The following is a 19,028-nucleotide window of genomic DNA, read 5'->3' on the forward strand; positions in this document are numbered from 1 at the left end:
CTCTCCCCCCAAACTACATAACTAATTCCCTATAAGATAGGAAGGTTTTTTTTTGTTTGTTTTTTTACCTTCAGCCATTTGTCGACACACTTGGCATGGAACTCGTGGTTACAGGGCAAGACTCTAAGTAGCTGCCTTGACTCAAAATCACACATGCACACCACACACCTAAAAAAGACAACGAAGTTCAAATGTATCTGCTATGTAAGAACAACAAATACATATTCCATACAAAACTTTACAGGTACGACTGCAACGTGGTAGCTCTTTTACTCCTTGGGTAGCTACAGTTATCTATATCTGTGGTTGAAGGTGTGTCGTGTGATAATGTAAACAGAAAATGACAAAAACAATTCTGTGCTTTCAAATCACAAAGCAATTGCTCCTGCTCACAGGAGTTCATAGACCCAACCAATACAACAGAAGTTTAATCAAAATTAAAAACAATGGAGATCATGATCTATAAGTTCACACCCTACTGATACTGGTAAGTCACACTGAGGATCACTGAAACTGGAATCTCAGGGGAAAATCCATACACTGAAGTTCAAACATTAGACAGCATTTGGTACTAAGTCACTTTAACTACCTTCATATCTATACTGCCCTTTCTACTTGGTTGTGCAGATCTTTCAAACACAGTAAGTTAATGGGTTTTAAAAATAGGAAGATGCACTCTTAAACCACTGACCAAGCTCTATCAGGAGCACTTGAAACTTCAACGCTTGAAACTATTTTAACATAGGCTAAATTAAAACTTGACAATGTCACTTTAATATCTAGTACGCTGACTGAACAAAACCTAGAACACCTTTCTTTCATTTTAATTTTTTAAATGCTGAGGAACTAAATTGAAACATAGTGAAATGATGTGAGACTAGATAGAGGTTTTAAAGTAAGGATAAATAGTTTTTGATCTGGAAAGCAATCCAAGAAAAAAAAGAAAATTAAACTGTTTACTGACATGACTGCTTTTAAAGCCCTTCTGGCCTAGCTGAGGCTGCAAATTAAAGAAATTAAAATATAGCCACATAATTTAGAATCATAGAATCATTTAGGTTGGAAAAGACCTTTAAGATCATGGAGTCCAACCATCAACCATAGCCACTAAACCATGTCCTGAAGTGCCTTGTCTAAACGTTTTTTGAATACTCCAGGGATGGTGACTCCACCACTTCCCTGGGCAGCCTGTTCCAATGCCTGACAACTCTTTCAGTAAAGAACTTTTTCCTAATATCCAATCCAAACCTCCCTGATGCAACTTGAGGTCATCTCCTCTTGTCCTATCTCCAGCTATCTGACAGAAGAGACCAGCACCCACCTCACTACAATCTCCTTTCAGTTAGTTGTAGAGAGTGATAAGGTCTCCCCTCAGCCTCCTCTTCTCCAGACTAAACAACCCCAGTTCCCTCAGCTGCTCTTCATAGTACTTGTTCTCTGGACCCTTCGCCAGCTTCATTGCTCTTCTTTGGACATGCTCCAGCACCTCAATGTCTTTCTTCTAGTGAGGGGCCCAAAACTGAACACAGAATTCAAGATGCAGTCTCACCAGTACTGAGTACAGGGGCACAAACACTTCCCTAGTCCTACTGGCCACACTATTTCTGATACCAGCCAGGATCATTGGTCTTCTTGGCCACCTGGGCACACTGCTGGCTTATATTCAGCTGGCTGTCAACCAGCACCCCTAGGTCTTTTTCTGCTGGGCAGCTTTCCAGCCACTCTTCCCTAAGCCTGTAGCACTACATGGGTTGTTGTGACCCAAGTGCAGGACTTGGCACTTGGCATTGTTGAACCTCACACAATTGGCCTTGGCCCATCGATCCAGCCTGTCCAGATCCCTCTTGTAAAGCCTTCCTATCCTTGGGCAGATCAAGCCTCCCTCCCAACTTGGTGTCATCTGCAAACTTACTGAGGGTGCACTCAATCCCCTTGTCCAGATCATTAGTAAGGATATTAAACAGAACTGTCCCCAATACTAAGCCCTGGGGAACACCACTTGAATTATGGACCTTTGAAAGAGACCAATGTACTTACAATGTCTGTTCTGACTGGTGGTTGTTTGGATTGAACCTGTAGGATGGAAGCTGTTCAATGTCTGCCTTTGTCAACCCTCGTGGTTTGGCTTCTCCTAGGCGTTCTGCCAAATTCAGCAGTGCCTGCAAAACATGGAAACTGGACATTTAAAAATTCACTGCTCAGAGAGGCTCTGGTTCCACTAGAGGTCAGGCTGACATTACATCTCACTACCCCAGCTGGTAGCACAAAACACCCTTCTATAGAGTAAAGTTTAGAACCTTAGTTCTTCCCTACAACACAAGACCCACGGAAAATCTGTCAGAATTCAATCATCTTTCTAATCATGTAAGATGTTCTCTTTGCAATTTCAAAACCTCCAGGACCTGTGGCTGCATGCACAGCTTGGTAAGTATTTTGCTTCTGAAGGATCCCCTCACCCCACTATGAAATTAACAGTGCTGGTAACCAGAAAAAATCATTAACAAGTTTGCTTCCTAAGAATATGTGAGTCTGGTCTTGTGAGAAATCAAGAATTTAATGGGACAGGTTCTGATTCCCACTCCATGTCTTGGGCTAGCTGAATTGAAATATGGACATTTTATCCTCAATCTGGAAAACAAATACATACCATCAAACTTTAAGCACTTTTTTTGCTAAATTTTCTTTTCTTTTTCCATAAGCCAAGCATTGCAACTAAAAGCCTCTCATGTAAATAACTGGCACTCTGTCATGTATGTAACTTGCGCTCCTTCACATGGGCCTAGGAAAAATATCACTATGAATATGATGGAGAACGAAGACACAGAAAAGTTAAAAGACTTGGTGAAGGCTGCAAACAATACTGGTCACAAAGAGATTTCTAATACTGTCAAACTCTCAGAAATTCTCAGAAATAAGATGATGCTTCTTCTGAACTAGCAGAGAAGTTATTACAGAAGTACTCATTGTTAAACTGAAAATGTGTAACTACACAGAGCTCTTAAGGGGAGCACAGGCAAAGAGATGCAAAAGAGAGGGTTGATGATGACTGTTTGGAAAGAAATTGAATGGAATCCAATAGCCTCAGAAACAGCAAAGACACAACAGCTAGGACTGCCCCATAATTATCTAGGACATTAAAGAGGGTTCTACATCTATAGATGTGAATTACTGTACCCTCCTGAGGACCAAGAAGAAAAGGCAGTAAGACAGTTTTATAAACATTACATTTAGATTAATTAATCCTATGACATTAACACTATTCTGTGAAGTTAAGCATATAAACCCAGTAACTTACTCTGTTCTTTTGAAAGTGCTTCATTTCTGTTTGATATTTAAAATCAATTAAAATTCAAAAGGAGAAGAGTAGCATGTAGAACATAAAAGCTGACCAATTTAATGATTACTAGCCTGGAAGGGTGGATTCTGGGAAAGAGCAATAGACAAAAAATAAAGCTAAGCACTTCTAATATCCAGTATTGCAAAAAAATCTGAAAGGATGGTTTCTGGATTCTGTCTTCACAGTCATTAAATTTATTCGAAAGGCAAAAGCAAGATTAAAAGCAAAATGTAGTAAAATTTTACGTTGCTTGAGCTAACTTCTGTTCTTTAAAGATAGTTGCAGTTTGCACACCAACCTCATAGTTTTCTACCTCTCCGTCTTCCACATCCAACTCAAAGCTGAAAGCTGGTCCAACTGCAGGTGGCACTGGCAGCATTGATCTACCATGAGAGCAAACAATATAAGGTTCAGCATGTTGAAGAAAAGCACAGAAACGTCTGGCAGAGGTAAAGTTACCTTATTGATCTCTCTCAAATCAGCAAGTTCTCAGAACTGGTAAAAATGTTAAGTTTGAAGTCAAGAATGAACATTTGAAGTGAAATAGTCAAAGGAAAAAGCTAATTCTGCCACTTTTTGATACAGGGAGTGTTGCCTTTTTAATTGCATGCATGTCTCAACTGCTACTTCCAACGAGGCTCAGCATTATTATAAAAACTTATCTCTTTATTATCACAGATTATGGAGAGCTAAAACTGACAATGAATTGATGCTCTGTTTTCAAATATGTTTTATTTCTTTAAGTGGATAAAATATCAACAAACAAAAGGAACCCTAAGTTCACTTAGCTCTCCAATACAAAAGCCGTGAAACTTTTGTAAGCCTATAGTACACAACAAAGATAAATAGGATATGCTACTGGACCAACTTCCATACTGAAGGCAAGCACAAATTCACTTTGTCACATACTGTGATATTGGTTAAAGCAGAATCTCTTCAGGGAGGCAAGAGAGATGTTTTTCTGTTTTTATATTCAACAAGTGTTTTTACCACCCCAAGATAGTACTATGGGTCAAAACTTAATGCACAGACATAGAAATCACAAATTCACAGCACTAAAATATACTAAAATCCCAGTCAAGTCATCAGGAATTACTGTGCCACATTGTGTCCTCAATGGACAGGCAAGAAGCTATGACATTACTCTAAGACTGTAAGATGCAAAGCTGAACAACTTCACTAGATCATATTTCTGGTGCCATTTTCATGCCACATTTGAGATTGCACAGCAAGAAAGTACAGATCTGGTGCCAATGTGTGATTATTTCCTTGTCAATGTCACCTTTGCCACCAGAAAATAATCTTTGTTTTCCACACATTTCATACTTATTTCAAAAGAGAACACAGAAGAGTAATAAATCTCGTGTCATGTACCCAAACTCTGCCACAGAGAGTCTACCATGACACACTGCAGAGAATTTCTAAATGTTAATTGTCCCACATCTTTTCCAGAAACAGCTAATCAGAGGCAGAACAGAAATTGAATAGCTGTAACAGATTAGCAGTTCAGCCAGTAAAGAGTAACACATCACAGAAAGCTCCCACCCTTGTGTTTTGTAATTAAGAACCAAACCAAATGAATTTATTCCATAAGTGAAGACTCCTAGGACTTTATCCTACAGTGTGACCATGCCTCTTCAAGAGTATCCAAGAATCAAGTTTTAAAATTTGTTGAAGATTTTACAAAGAATTCTACTGTGCCTCAGAAAAATCTACAAAACTACATTGGACAAAATTGTTCACTTATATTTTTCCTTGCTCAAGGGTGTACGTTATTCAAAATAGGCTGAAAACTTTACATAGAAATGGAAGTTTTCCTGTTCTCTGGGACAGCTGAACTATGTCTGTTCTCTGGTAGAGTCCAACCATAAAAAGTGCCGAGACTCTTGTTGAAAGTCACGTGACTTCCCAATAGCCTGCATGGAAGCAAATGTACTTTGAACTTACAGCACATAAGGTAATAGGCTGGGATGGTAAGGGTGTGGTGGTATTGGCTGCTGTGATCGGTATCTGCTGCGCCCTGTGAGTCTTCGAGGCATAAAAGGTGGGTAAGGCTGCAAGAAAGAAGAAAATAAGCTTCAACTGGAACTTGTGGAACTGGAACTCGTGTCCAGTTCTGGGCTCCCCAGCACAAGAAAAACATGGACACACTGGAGAGAGTCCAACGAAGGGCCACTAAGATGGGATTGGAGCATCTCATGTATGAGGAAAAGCTGAGAGAGCTGGGACTGTTCAGCCTGGAGAAGAGAAGGCTCAGGGGGATCTTATCAATGTACATAAATATCTGAAGGGAGGGTGCAAAGAAGACGGAGCCAGGCTCTTTTCAGTGGTGCCCAGTGACAGGACCAGAGGCAGTGGGCACAAACTGAAACACAGGAGGCTCCGTCTGAACATCAGGAAACACTTCTTTACTGTGAGGGTGACTGAGCACTGGCACAGGTTGCCCAGAGAGGTGGTGGAGTCTCCCTCCTTGGAGATATTCAAAAGCTGCCTGGACATGGTCCTGGGCACCTGGCTTTAGGTGGCCCTGCTTGAGCACGGGGGGTTGGACCAGATGACCTCCCTTCCAACCTCATCCAGTCTGTGAGTCTGTGATTCAACGTTTTGGTTTTTTAATCACGAAATAAAATCTGAATATTGAAATCCACTTTCAATAAAGCATTATTAAAAAAATCCAGCCTCTGCTCAAATCCAAAAGTACCTCAGCCTCAATTTGAAATGATTCCCATTGATAAAACACAATCATACCATTCCATGTGAAAAAGTAGTAACACTCAACAGAAATCATTGCAAGCTCTTGTATGCTTAGTCTATGTGCAGGCCGGTTTGGGAAACAGGACTTGAACTGCGGACCCTCTTGTAAATATAAAAGCTCAGGCTTTAGGCCCAGTGGTTGAGTAAAGAAGCCTTTAAAAAAAAAAGTCTTTAAAAGAAGATTTTTAAAAAATGTCTTTTTAAAAAAAACACTTTTAAGCAGTGGTGTCTATTTATGTTTACGTTAAAGAAGGGTTGAAGCCTTTCAAATGTACACGGAGAGTTTAATCAGTACAATTTCTGCAGCTGAACAACATCTAAAGGACAGTCAAGCCTAAAGCTTCAATCTGTTCTTTCCATGGATAAATCAGGGCTTTTTTGTCATACTTTTTTTCATTTGTATGCTGAGCTCTTTCCTTGTACAATTAAATTTTCATTATAATTTTTCAAAACTCCGTGCATTACCTACTAAAACGGAGACATATGTGGTAAAAATTTCCACTTAAACTGTATTTTTCTAGAAAATTTTATAAAGATTTAGGATTGCTTTATAAAAGACCATGCTCATCAGCAATATACAACCCAGAACTGAAGCATCAGAGAGGACAAATGCTATGTAATCTGCAAAAAGATGGTATTTTGTTCTTTATATACTTTAAAGACTGAACTTGGAAATCAAGAAAGCCTCACTCCAACCAAAATGTTTGTGATTGTAATTCATCTAACAAGCATACTGAGTAAAATACAAGCAGTTTATGGAAGTTTTTAAGTGTCTTTGTCTCCAGAGTGACTCATAGTGCCTGAAAACTTAATTGAAAATCTGTACACCTTTAGTTTAACAAGCTGAATATTTTTTTAAAGGTGGAGACTTATTTGAACCTTTATAAAAACTGCAGCAAGCATTTAACTAGGTTATGTGATTTCAAGAAAACTAATTAAAGAGAAGTTATCTGTATATTCTGTAGTCACAGGCCCTAAAATTTAATTCTCATTTAAAATTTTGAATAATAATATGCCTCTAAAACCTTTTGTCAACTTGATGCACAGGTCAAACATCAAAAAAATTCAGAGCCTGTACTTCACTTCTGGTTATTTCTTCAAGCATTACACAGACAGGAAAGGTTTTTTTAAAAAAAACAATGCACACAGAACAACAACAACAACAAAAAACATCTCAGGATGCAATATAATTGCAGATTGAAGTGCACCACAAAGATCCTAGAGGTAGCACAGGTACTGGACACACTACAGAAACACAAAATTCAGCACAGACTTTATCCTGCAGCAGGTTTAATTTTTTTTGTGCTGCTGCAGTTGAACTGCCTGTAGATCCCCATAAAGTTAGCTTAAGCAAGCTTGGCTGTCTTTATAACATGGTGCAGTCAAAATTATGGAAGCACTCTATACAACTGCTTGCCTGCGAATTGCGAACACTCTGGAAAAGAACTATTTTTAAAGCATTCTAGCTTTCCTGACTTGTGGAAACATAACATACGATGAAGAATTAGCTAAAAGTGACAGCAGCTTTTCTGAACTGTACTAATTAATATCTGCAGTAGAAGTCCTGGACTGTGTGGTAACATGAAATGTTTTCTAAGTAACTGTTACAACACTCTGCAAATAATGTTATCAGAAATAATTCGCTGGTATCATTAAGTTACCCTTAACTTGATTAAAACAAGCTTGAAGAAAATACCACAGTATGCAGCTATAGCCAATAATGGAATAAAACTGCAAGAAGTGCCACTTTTCAACAAAATGTACTATAGAATGAAGATCAAGAATGTTAATGTATTATGAATGAGAATGTGGCACAGAAAACAATACTTACTACACCAAGTGACACCTCCTGGTGTAAAGGATCGTGGGTTAAGAATTGGAGAGGAGCTGAGGGAGGCAATGTTGGTGGATGGGCTGGGGGAGGGTATGTAAAACCTCCTACAGGAAGATGTTCTCCAAGCAGTTCTACCTCATTTTCTATCCTTTGAAGTGGCTAAAAGAAAAAAAAAAAGAAAAAAAAAAAGAAAAAAAAAAAAAGGCTTTGTTGCAATAATAGAGATGCCATTTTTCCCCAATAAAGAACTGCAATCCCAGCTGTATGTTCTGAGCTGCTGTGGTCAATTTTATAGGGTAAAAAAAAAAAACAAACCAAAAACCAAAAAACAAAAAACCAAAAAATTACAGCTATAATTGTACCCAGTTTCACATAGTAACTCTGAACAATTCCTGTGTCATTAACACTACCAAAAAGCAAAGACAACACTACACATTTGATATAAATTCACCTTTTCCAGCTAGCCATGCTTATAGACCAGGAATTTATGCGATCTAGCAAATATAGAAGTGGCTGTAATTTCCTGTGTCTTGCATTTTTCAGGACAAATATTTGCTCTCCTTCTTGCCAGGCTGCTCTCACTGTACAACTATGCGAGAGAAAAAAATAAACAACCATAGACAAGAACTGAAATTGTGCCAGAAAATCTGCAAAGTGGAGAGGAAACATAGCGAATCCAGTGGATTAAACTGCTAATGATATTCAGTAATCAAGCAGATGCTTTCCTAGGTGGGTCATGCATGCAGTCCTACCACGAACACATAGTCCAGAGGTTTCAGAAGCATGAGATTCCAGTTCAGTATTGTAATCTAGTCAACTGTATGTAGTACATCAGTCAGGCCCAAAAGTACTCAGGAAATAATCAGGAACTGTCATTGTTTCATTAGTACACCTTTCTGTTCTTGACACTGAATTCCACCATTTCAAGAAATTCAGCTAAGAAAGCCACCTTATGGAACCAAAGGAATATTCTGTTTCCCTGTTATGCAGAGCAAACTTTAAACACAAGGTATTCTTAAAACACTAAGATACAAGCTCTTTGCCAGAGCTGAAAGTTGACAGGCAAGCCTAGTCAATAACCTAACTAAGCAACCCAAGCTATAAAACCCGAGCCCATACATTTTCTAAAAGACAATCTTAAAAAGATTACCACTAAAACCCATATTTTCCCAGTTGTTCTCCTATCATCATAACAAAGTGATTACAACCTTATCCACACCTGAGACATGGCATGGAGAAGTCTCAGCAGTGTTTGTAAGTAACAGTGAAGCTGTTTTCTATTTCTGCGTTAGGGAAATACTGGCATCTTCTAGTCAGAGGAGCAAACTAACGGACACGAATATACAGATAACTCCCCAGTAAGAGCTGTAGGCCAGAACTGAAAATCTAATTCCCCCCCAAATCCAAAAGGTGGTTACATTTTCCCATGTTTGCATAGTCCCTATCACTAAGGCAAGTCTGCTTAAGCAGAAGGCATCAGTAACTTTCATAAGTGAGGAGAAAAAAAACCAAAAAAAAAAAGGAGAAAGGGCAACTGTAGGCTCCTGAATGTGTCTGGATGACCTAAGGTCATTATGTTCTAGGAAAAGCACTGGTCATTTAAAAATTAACTGAGAAGTAATACAACAGAAGCATGTAACGAAAGTAACATTCTGTGCTTTCTTCTCTCTCTGCTAAGCTTTTCTCTGAGACCACTACTGCACTACACAACCTCCTCTGGATTCTCTTCTGCTTCCTGGGAAAGAAATACCTGAAGGAATAGTTGGTGAAGCAAATATACATCTTTTTCACAGAAGTATAGCCCTATGGAGAAACAGCACAGACAACAACTGACAAAATCTGAAGAGAAACACGGTGAACTTTAAAATTACTTTTTTATCTTCACACTAAGTGGTTACAGACTTGCTAAGGAAACATAAGTGCACAACTTACTACTTTAAACAAAATCATTCTGTTTCTTCAGTCAGCTATCAGCACTATTTGCCCATCCAGCCCCACCAGTTCTATGGAGAGTGGGGTAAGAAGCATTACTTACCGACCGTGACTGCTGTGCTTGGAAAGGAACGAATTGTCCTGGAGGAGGCAAGTGAGGAGGGTGGTGTGGAGAGATATGAGGAGGATGCAAAAGGAATGGGTCACTAGAAATGAGGGGTGGAAATGCTGCATATGGTACAGGTAGGTGCTGGACTGAGCACGCCTGAAGCATCTGAAATAAAACGAAAACAACATATTTTTGTATCTAGCACAAACATTCCCTATTGAACATTCTATATTTATTAGGGCAAGATATCATTAAAACAAAGCAGTTCTTTTGCCTCCTAGGAAAAGCCTCCAAAACACACACAAATAGCAACTCAATCAAATACACAAGGAACAGGGATTAATACAGAACAAGCTCTGGAAGTCTTCTTATGAGGTCAGTGGCAGTTAGGGTTTTCAATACTCCAGGATTAGACAGACTCCTAAGTGATGAGCAGATACTGTTATCCTAGTCAATTTTATTCTTCCCACATATTACCTTCAAAACAACTTGCCAAAGCAATGGCCTTGCAAAAATTTTAAGCTCTAAATATTGCTGAGGGACTCCCAGCTGTCAGACTGTGCATTAAAACCTCTGTTGCCCCACATACTAAGAATAATTCATAAGCTCAGCTCAGTTCTGCACTTTGAGGGGAGCCCCATGCTCTAAAGGCGGCTCCCTAAGTGACAGATACTGTGGGAAATAGCCCCTTTTCTCTCCTCTTTGAAATTCCTCATACAAAAGCAACTTTGGGCACTAGAGTTTGAACACTAAAGTGATGAAGGTACTGCAGGGAATGTGCTTTGTGGAAGTGTTCAGTTTTACTTCTGACTCTAGATATGGAGGAGCAAGAAAACCTGCATTCTCTTTTTCTTGCTCTTTGATCCATCATCACAATGTCAGGCATTTCCGTTACATTTTTGACAATTAAAAGGGCAATTAATAAGGTACTTGTTATCAAATCTTACGAAGAAAGAGGACCCAGTTCTGATCTTTTTTTTTTCTTTTTAGTCATGTCACACAACATATTGTGCATACTGACTATAATGGCATAAAATGGTAAAGAGATCTAGTTTAAAATCAGATTACATTAGCGGAGGTGGAACTATCACCTCAATTCACTGTGATCATGACCAAACATAAATTTTTACATGCACGGAAGCAGCAGCAGATTAATTTGATCTGACTACTATTTTTTCTGAAATGCTGACTATTCTTCACCCTCAGCTACTGCATCATTCTTCTACAAAAGAAATACAATAGGCAAGTGTTTTTATTCTTAAAAATATTTTTTAAATTGTATTTTACTGAATTGAAAACTGTTCTCTGAAGTAGTTGAAGATAAATATGCAGGTAGAACATCACACAGTGTTCTTTAAAACAGGAGGTACTTTGGGGAACATGTTAAAATAGGTTTCATCCCATGATTCTGTATGATAAAGATTACCATAGCTCCAATATATGTTTGGAACGATCTGTGCTATGTCCATGGCACTTTTTAAGTTAGAGCAAATGAGGCTGCATTATATTTCAAGTGGAAAGAAATGAAAATTATCTGTTTATTCATTCAGGCTTTTGGAAAACTTCTGCTGTTTGAACATATGTTTTCAAGAAGTTTTAAAACTGATGAAGGTATTTCATAAATGACAATTGTTTATTTTATAATTACATATGCAGTGAGAGAGACAAATACTGTGAAAGTAACAAAAGGATACTGGGAAGCTCACAGATGAAGCTGTGAAGCAAGCTGACATGGTGGAGGGCAAGGCTATCTTTCAGATGTATTTTTATAGGCTGGAGAAACTGGCTGACAGGAACTATGTGAAGTTCAACAAAAGCAAATATGAAGTCTGGCACTTGGAGAGAATAACCCCATGGAGCAGGACATTTTGAGACTGACTGGTTGGTGAGCGGATTTGCAGAAAAAAAAAGTTGGGTTCTGGTGGAGACATCAAAGAGAGTACACAAGAGCTACAGTGCACTCCTGCAGTCAAAAAGGCCTACTGCACACTCAGCTGCATTACTAAGAATGTAACTAATGTGTCCAGTGAAGTGATTCCGCCCCTCTATTTGGAACTCCTGAAACTGTATCTCAAGTCCTGTGTCCAGTTTTGGCCTCCCCAGTGCCAAAGAAAGAGCTGACATACTGAAATGAGTCCACTGAATGACAACATGATGACCAGGAGCTTGGATCACACTGCATAAAAGAAGAGGCTGCAGAAGTGGATTTGTTATGCCTTAAAAAGAGAAAAATAAGCGAAGACCTTACCACTGTCTTCAGCTACTTCATGAGAGTGGACAGGCAGAACCTGACTCTTCCTCAAGGGGTAAAGTGAAAGGACAAGGACCAATGGGACCAAGTTGCAGCAAGGAAAATTCAATCAGATATACAGAAGAAATTCTTCACAAGGATAGTCAAACACTGGAGTGGAGGCTTAGAGGGTTGTGAAATCTCCATCCCTGGAGACATGTACTGCTTGTAGCAGGTGACCACCAGATGACCTCCAGAGCCCACTCCAAACTTAAATTATTCCTCAATTCTGTGACATAATAAAAGAAAGCATAAAGTCTGCCTGCTGATGTTACATATACTCAACCTTAATTCTTTATATTCACTTTTACTGCATCCGTTGTCTCAACACATTTGATTAACTGTTGTACATTCAGTCGAAACAACCTGTTAGAGCTTTACTCTATATGTATAGGACAGCTGCATTGCTGAATTATAAAACATTTTATGAATTGCACAGATAATATACCTGTTCAAAGCAGAGATTGTAAGTGTTGTTTGGATTTCCCTAAGCCCCAATATAGATTCAGCTTTTTCTCTTTTCTCTTTTTAGGACATGTTGCTTTCTTGCCTTGCTGAATTTACTATGCAAGTATTGTTCCAATCTCTGGGTACCCAGCCTGAGATTGTGTCCTGGTTTCAGCTGGGATAGAGTTAATTGTCTTCCTAGTAGCTGGTACAGTGCTGTATTTTGAGTTCAGTATGAGAAGAATGTTGATAACACTGATGTCTTCAGTTGTTGGTCAGTAATGTTTAGTCTCAAGTCAAGGATTTTTCAGCTTCTCATGCCCAGCCAGTAAGAAAGCTGGAGGGGCACAAGAAGCTGGCACAGGACACAGCCAGGGCAGCTGACCCAAAGTGGCCAATGGGGTATTCCATACCATGTGATGTCACATCTAGTATATAAAATGGGGGGGGCAGGAATCTCCGCTCAGGGACTAACTGGGCATCTATTAGCGGGTGGTGAGCAATTGCACTGTGCATCATTTGTATATTACAATCCTTTTATTATTACTGTTAATTTCATTAGTGTTATCATTATCATTATTAGTTTCTTCTTTTCTGTTCTATTAAACCGTTCTTATCTCAACCCACGAGTTTTACTTCTTTTCCTGATTTTCTCCCCCATCCCACTGGGTGGGGGCGAAGTGAGTGAGCGGCTGCGTGGTGTTTAGTTGCTGGCTGGGGTTAAACCACGACAGATTGCTTTGCTCCACTAACACCACCACTAAAGAGAAAAAAAAAGTTATCTCTCATCCTGCCTCCGGGTTACACACTGACTCATGTAACAGATTTTCACCAGTTGGAAAGTAAGGGGAAATATTCCCCACAAATATTCCAGATTGGCCAGCAGTATGCTGCAGACATTGTTGTCTCTCATGGGGATAAATGGCATCTAGACAAGATGAATGCAAATTACCCTCGCTCTTCAACGAGCAGCTTAAATAAATAGGTGGTCACATCAAGGGTTTTGTTTCAGTGTCATAGGCTTGTTCACGCCCTCAGGTCACAGAATGTGCAACAGGAAAGTTAAGTTACACATTGCTTGCAAATACACAGCTGGCAGAGACGAATGTTTATACCAACATTATAAATGGTTACTGGACACTATATATAGTATTTACGTACGATATTACAGATTTATACTAGAAAAAGGAGGGAAAAAAAAGCTGTGACTCTTCCAACAGATTCTGCAACCTTTATTTGCACAGCTGAAACTTCTTGGGGTACACTTGTTCAGCACTGGTGCCTGTTAACACTTAATGATGAAATTTTCACAGAATGGTAGCATCAGAATGCTATGACCTGGAAAGTGGTATCTCCTAGCTGATACATAAAAATTTCTAAGAAAACAGTTCAAGTTCTTTCAAACTTGAAGGTGGCAAATTACACAGTCAAGGCACTTTATTCCCAGAAAGGCACAGAGACATCATTATTTAAGAATATTCTGATTCATTTTATGAGACCATTCTGAGACAGAAGAGCCCTTTTCAGCTTTTAGTGATCTTTCAGAACCTTATTACTTCTCAGAAGAAAACTGACTTCTGAGTATCAGACCTTTTTGTATGTATCCAATCCCTGAATAAAGTCTCTACTAAGATTTTTTTTCTAGGTGAGCTGCCGAATAAAAGCCTTATAAAGCTTCCTCTTACTATCTGAAAGTATGCAGAATAGCTGCTGCTAAGAAATCAGTTCATAAACCAACATCTAGTTTGAATTAAATACCATCAGGACTCTATACTATAAAGTCATACTCTATAAAGACAGTAGGCAAGTAGCATATGCTTACCAGCTCTAAGCCTACACTGCTATGGTACTGCAATTTACCACAGGTGGAAAAAAAATGGCTATTTCCAACACAATTAAAGCCATACAGACATTGAAGCTCTAAGGTGCCATTCCTGTGTCTAAGATTGAAGCTAGTGTAACTACAGATACCCACTTACTGGGGGAGGCACACTGCAGACTGGAAGGTGCTGCCCACTGAAAACCACTGAGCACCCTGGGACCTGCTGTGTGTTGCAGGCTGGGATGTGCTGGCCTGTGCAAAGTGGTATCCCATGTGGAGCCACCGTTGTCACTGTGTATGAGACAGGAACTGTGCCCTGATGGATCTGCAGCAAAAGCAAAAAAAAATCAGTAACTTAGTGTAAACTCTTAACAGTGTTGTACAGCATGATGAGTAAGATAACAAGCTTCTACCTACATATCAGAAGAAAATACATTCACAACGAAGGTGTAAAGGGAGGCACATGCTTGTAATTCCTGTTCATTAAAATATTCTTCTCAGTGGAACATTACTTATTGATTAACAGTTTCTAGGTAAGGCCAAGAGGGATCTCTCAGCTTAAAATGTTAAAACTTCAAAGGCACCTTAAAGTCACACAGAGGCATCTCAGACTATTAAACCATAACCCCCGCCCCGCCCAATACTAAGGTTAGTTCTTACAAAATAAGAAGGCAGTAACTCCCACATAAAAGGTAATATACAAGTAGCTAAAGAATTGTCCCATGTCTGAAGGGACTGATTCAATAATTCAGAGGCTTGTATCTTTAAAGAACAAGAAAATTGTGTAGATTTTCTTTCTTCCAAAGAGACCAATCTCTTGATTCACTTTCAGACCAACACTCATGCTAAGTCTCCTAACCTAAATGTAACAGAACAGCTAACCAGAGAGCTGAAAAGTGAACATGATTATGAGGCAGCATGCCCTAAATATCCACATTTAGATGAGGAAACAGACCCACGTAACCCAATTTTCTAGCTAGTAATATTTCCTAGAATTTAATCATCAAACTAAGATCCAAAGGTATTCTGGACCTACAAATAACTTTTTTTGTTTTTTTAAAAAACACTAAACAAGAAATCTCTGATGCTCTAGTAAAACCGAAAAGGCTTAAATGTGAGGGAGCATGGATTAATAAAAAGTAATTATTTCAAGGAAGCTCCCTGTTCCTTCATGATCTGCTAAAATGGAACCTGCTTGCTTAAAATGGAACAAGTAAGAAGAGCTCATTAGGAAGGTGAGAATGAATAAAGACAGCTAACCTACTGAACTGGTAGTGCACAGTCAGACACAGAGGCCAAAAGAGAACACAGAGCATGGAATAGAACTTAAAATCTCAACCTGTATATCTCTAGTGACAGAAACCAGTCTCCCTCACACTGAATTTGACCCATTTCTGGCTCAGGTACAAAAGTTGGGCATACAGTGCAATGCTGCATGTGATTCTGAAATATTTACTGCTCAGAGCAATAACAAAAAATGACCTCTCAAAATGGTTATGTCCCGTAAGTAAAAAGCATCACCATGGAAGATATCAGTCTGGAACACCTGGATTTATCCAGGTTTGTCGTGATGTAAGCTTGCAACGTAAAGCAAGAGCACAATCTGAATTTTTGAGATGATGTAGCAGTAAAATTGTTCATCAAAATGTAAGGTTGTGAGATGGCTAGAATGGCGTTAGCTTCCACCCTTGTACTTGGTCCCAAATGCAAATACTTCCCTACTGAAAACTGCTCTGCACACATAATACAACACACCAGTAGTATGCAGCTGCACTGAAAGCAAACCAGTTTTTAAGAAGGGATGTTAGAGTTGCATTCTGTGTGATGCAGTCTGAGAAGTGGACATCAGGATAACCAGTTATATTTTCCAGTTCATGACTATGTAGCGACTAATGTACTTGTGCTGCAGCCTGCTGACTTTAACAAAAAACAACACCAAAGGTTACCTCAACAGGACAAATTCTTTTACAAGTCCTCAGTTACAGAATTCTATACCAGTTGTTGTTGCACAGAGGAATTATTTACTTTCTGGAGCAGCCACATATCTCATTTTTTTCATAGCATTTAAGGATGAGTTGATTAGGCTTGGATGGCTAATTTGGTTATGTGACGATACTATCATGAGTTCTGCTGTGGTATAGGCAACCAATTATAGGCATTGTGAATTCTGCTTCTAAATAATGTACTTTAACTACTTAGAGACTCCTAAGCTAAGAAGAGGTAGTTCACATGAAATAGAACACATTCTTAATTATCATATCACAACTTTATCACATTAAATTAACTTCAGAAGCAAAACCCCTGCATTTCAAAGGTTTGAGCCAGAGGCCTACCAAACTATGCCAATACATGCATTGAAAAATTGTTAAATATCAATCTTTATTAAAATTCTGGACTTTCTTTTTGTTTTTTCACTGCCTACTGCAGCGCTCCATACATGACTAACATTCAACAGGAAAAATGCTCTGTAAGAGGGCAAATAGAATTTAGTGTTATGTGACTTTCATTGCCAACTAATTTGGGGAGGAGAAGGATCTTGAAGATTTGGGGGGGAAAAACCCCAAACAAACAAACCCCACTTCTTTAACACCCTTCTGTTTGTACTCTAAAACTCTTACCTGATCATGAATATCAACCATCACTGCATTCTGCTGTGGTGGGTGAGCAGCTGGGTGCAACATACGAGGAGATACGTTTGGTGGGTGAAAGGCTCGGGGCTCTTCTATTGCTTGCTGCTGTCCGTAGGAGAGATGGTGATAGTTTTCATCCTGGTTAATGGAATTATGTCTAGACAAACGATCTCTCCTTGTTCTCTGACGTCGAACAGGAGGACTGGAAACACATTAAAAAAATTAGAGATTACATAAATGACACAAATCCTTCTTAATAACTAAAACCACAAGAGAATCAAGTATCAAGAAAGTTTTTACACTGCAAAATTTCACTAGAACAGGTTTATTAGATTGGAATAAAACTTCTTACTGAAAAAACTGCTAAAAGCCTGAAGAGATGACACTTTTTTCAGCATAAAAGTGCTTAATAGAGCATAGCTTAATGCTGTAAAGGAAACCAGGAAAAGAACTCTTATGTAAATATTAACCTGTTAAAAAAATGGCACTTGGATTGCCAAGATAAGCACTCAAAAGTCAAGACAGCAAACTTCAAGAGACTTCTGTGCATTTATTCTACGTAAAAATCCTTCATTACATGATCCAGGATACCAGAATCCTAGCTGCAACCAGACCACAGAATGGTTGCTCACCTAGTGACAGCAGACAAAGCAGTAGACTCCTCTGAAGAGACAAATTAATTTTTCAGCTCTCACATGTTCACTACGTAACTGAGTGCCTCATAGAATTCCCTCCAGAAGATCCCAGGAAATTCTGATTGTGGTAATCTTTCTTTTTCAGAGTGGAGAACTGTTGTGTAGATTGATTTAGACCAGAGCATCTACTTCTTTTAAGCATCTGATCTACAGGCACAGGATTTGGTTACGTATTCTTATATAATTGTGTGTATGGTCTGAGCAGAGCTGCTACTACCTTGAGCTGAGACTTCTGTAAATCAAAGACCAGCAGCTCAGGTTCACACTCAGAAAATTACGCACACACAAGTAACAAACTCGCTGTTAGAAGTTTTGATCAAGTCACTTCTCATTTATTTGGAAGGGGAAAGAACTGAAAGCACAAAACCATCCCCTAGTACTTTCAATACATGCCTTCCAATCTTCACAACACATAAATTACAGGTCCCAGAGGCAACAGCAAATTAAAGCTATGTGGGACAAAATGGTTTCCTGCTTATGGAACAGGCTGAAGGGACCAAACTACAGAGAGGAGACAGCAAGGGTCTGTGACCATTAGAATATGTCCTCTCCTACAGTGCGTGCAAGAGAACTTCAGATTCTTCATTTTCACTATTCCCATTGCTATTACCAAATAAAAATAAAATAAACCTGAAACCTGTTGGCAAAGCCCAGACATTCCTAAAGTTGAGTCCAACTTTTGTGCTGTGTGAAACAGACATACTATGGGGAAAGGGACCCTACTACCAGCTATTCAGATGCTACTGTGAGAATAGGATACAATGTCTCAAGCCACTATTTTTCTGCCCTACTTCACAGGAATGTTACGTCATTTTAGAACTGAAACAAATGCTAATTCACAACAGGTCAGACAGAAGGCATAATGCCAGACTGAAACACAGCATTCTTAAAACAAAAAACCCCCAGGCAACCAAAAAAATGCATAGTCTTCTTTATCTTTACAAATTACCATGTCTGAACACACAAGCTGTGTTTTCTTCTAAGCACTAAGAACCTACATTTACAGTCTTACTAATGTATTTGTCTTAATTCCAGTCTCCTTTCCCAGAGTTTTTTGTTGCACTCTCCATCTCTGTATTACTAGTATGATACACCCGTAATATGCTCATTAGATAAAACTGGTATATATGACTTCTAACCACAGAGCTATTGATGCAAAAGATGTTCTGGTTTTTGGA

General features: G+C 38.9%; 1 protein-coding gene across 8 annotated transcripts in view; it reads right to left on the minus strand.

Moving 5' to 3' along the window:
- The window catches only part of RNF38 (ring finger protein 38), a 133,971-nt gene that overhangs the window by 10,239 nt on the left and 104,704 nt on the right, over positions 1-19,028 (minus strand). For 7 of the 8 annotated variants that reach the window (XM_069775931.1, XM_069775930.1, XM_069775936.1 and 4 more), the window contains 8 exons: positions 17,144-17,357; positions 14,683-14,850; positions 9,961-10,131; positions 7,923-8,084; positions 5,285-5,391; positions 3,636-3,720; positions 2,038-2,159; positions 69-168 (listed from right to left, as the gene is read on the minus strand). In XM_069775931.1, coding sequence (XP_069632032.1) covers positions 69-168; positions 2,038-2,159; positions 3,636-3,720; positions 5,285-5,391; positions 7,923-8,084; positions 9,961-10,131; positions 14,683-14,850; positions 17,144-17,357 — 1,129 coding nt within the window. The remainder of the gene's footprint in view (positions 1-68; positions 169-2,037; positions 2,160-3,635; positions 3,721-5,284; positions 5,392-7,922; positions 8,085-9,960; positions 10,132-14,682; positions 14,851-17,143; positions 17,358-19,028) is intronic. The other variant, XM_069775932.1, reaches the window with a different exon arrangement.

The sequence above is a fragment of the Haliaeetus albicilla genome, chromosome Z (genome assembly GCF_947461875.1).
Source record: "Haliaeetus albicilla chromosome Z, bHalAlb1.1, whole genome shotgun sequence".
Taxonomy (NCBI): Eukaryota; Metazoa; Chordata; class Aves; order Accipitriformes; family Accipitridae; genus Haliaeetus; species Haliaeetus albicilla.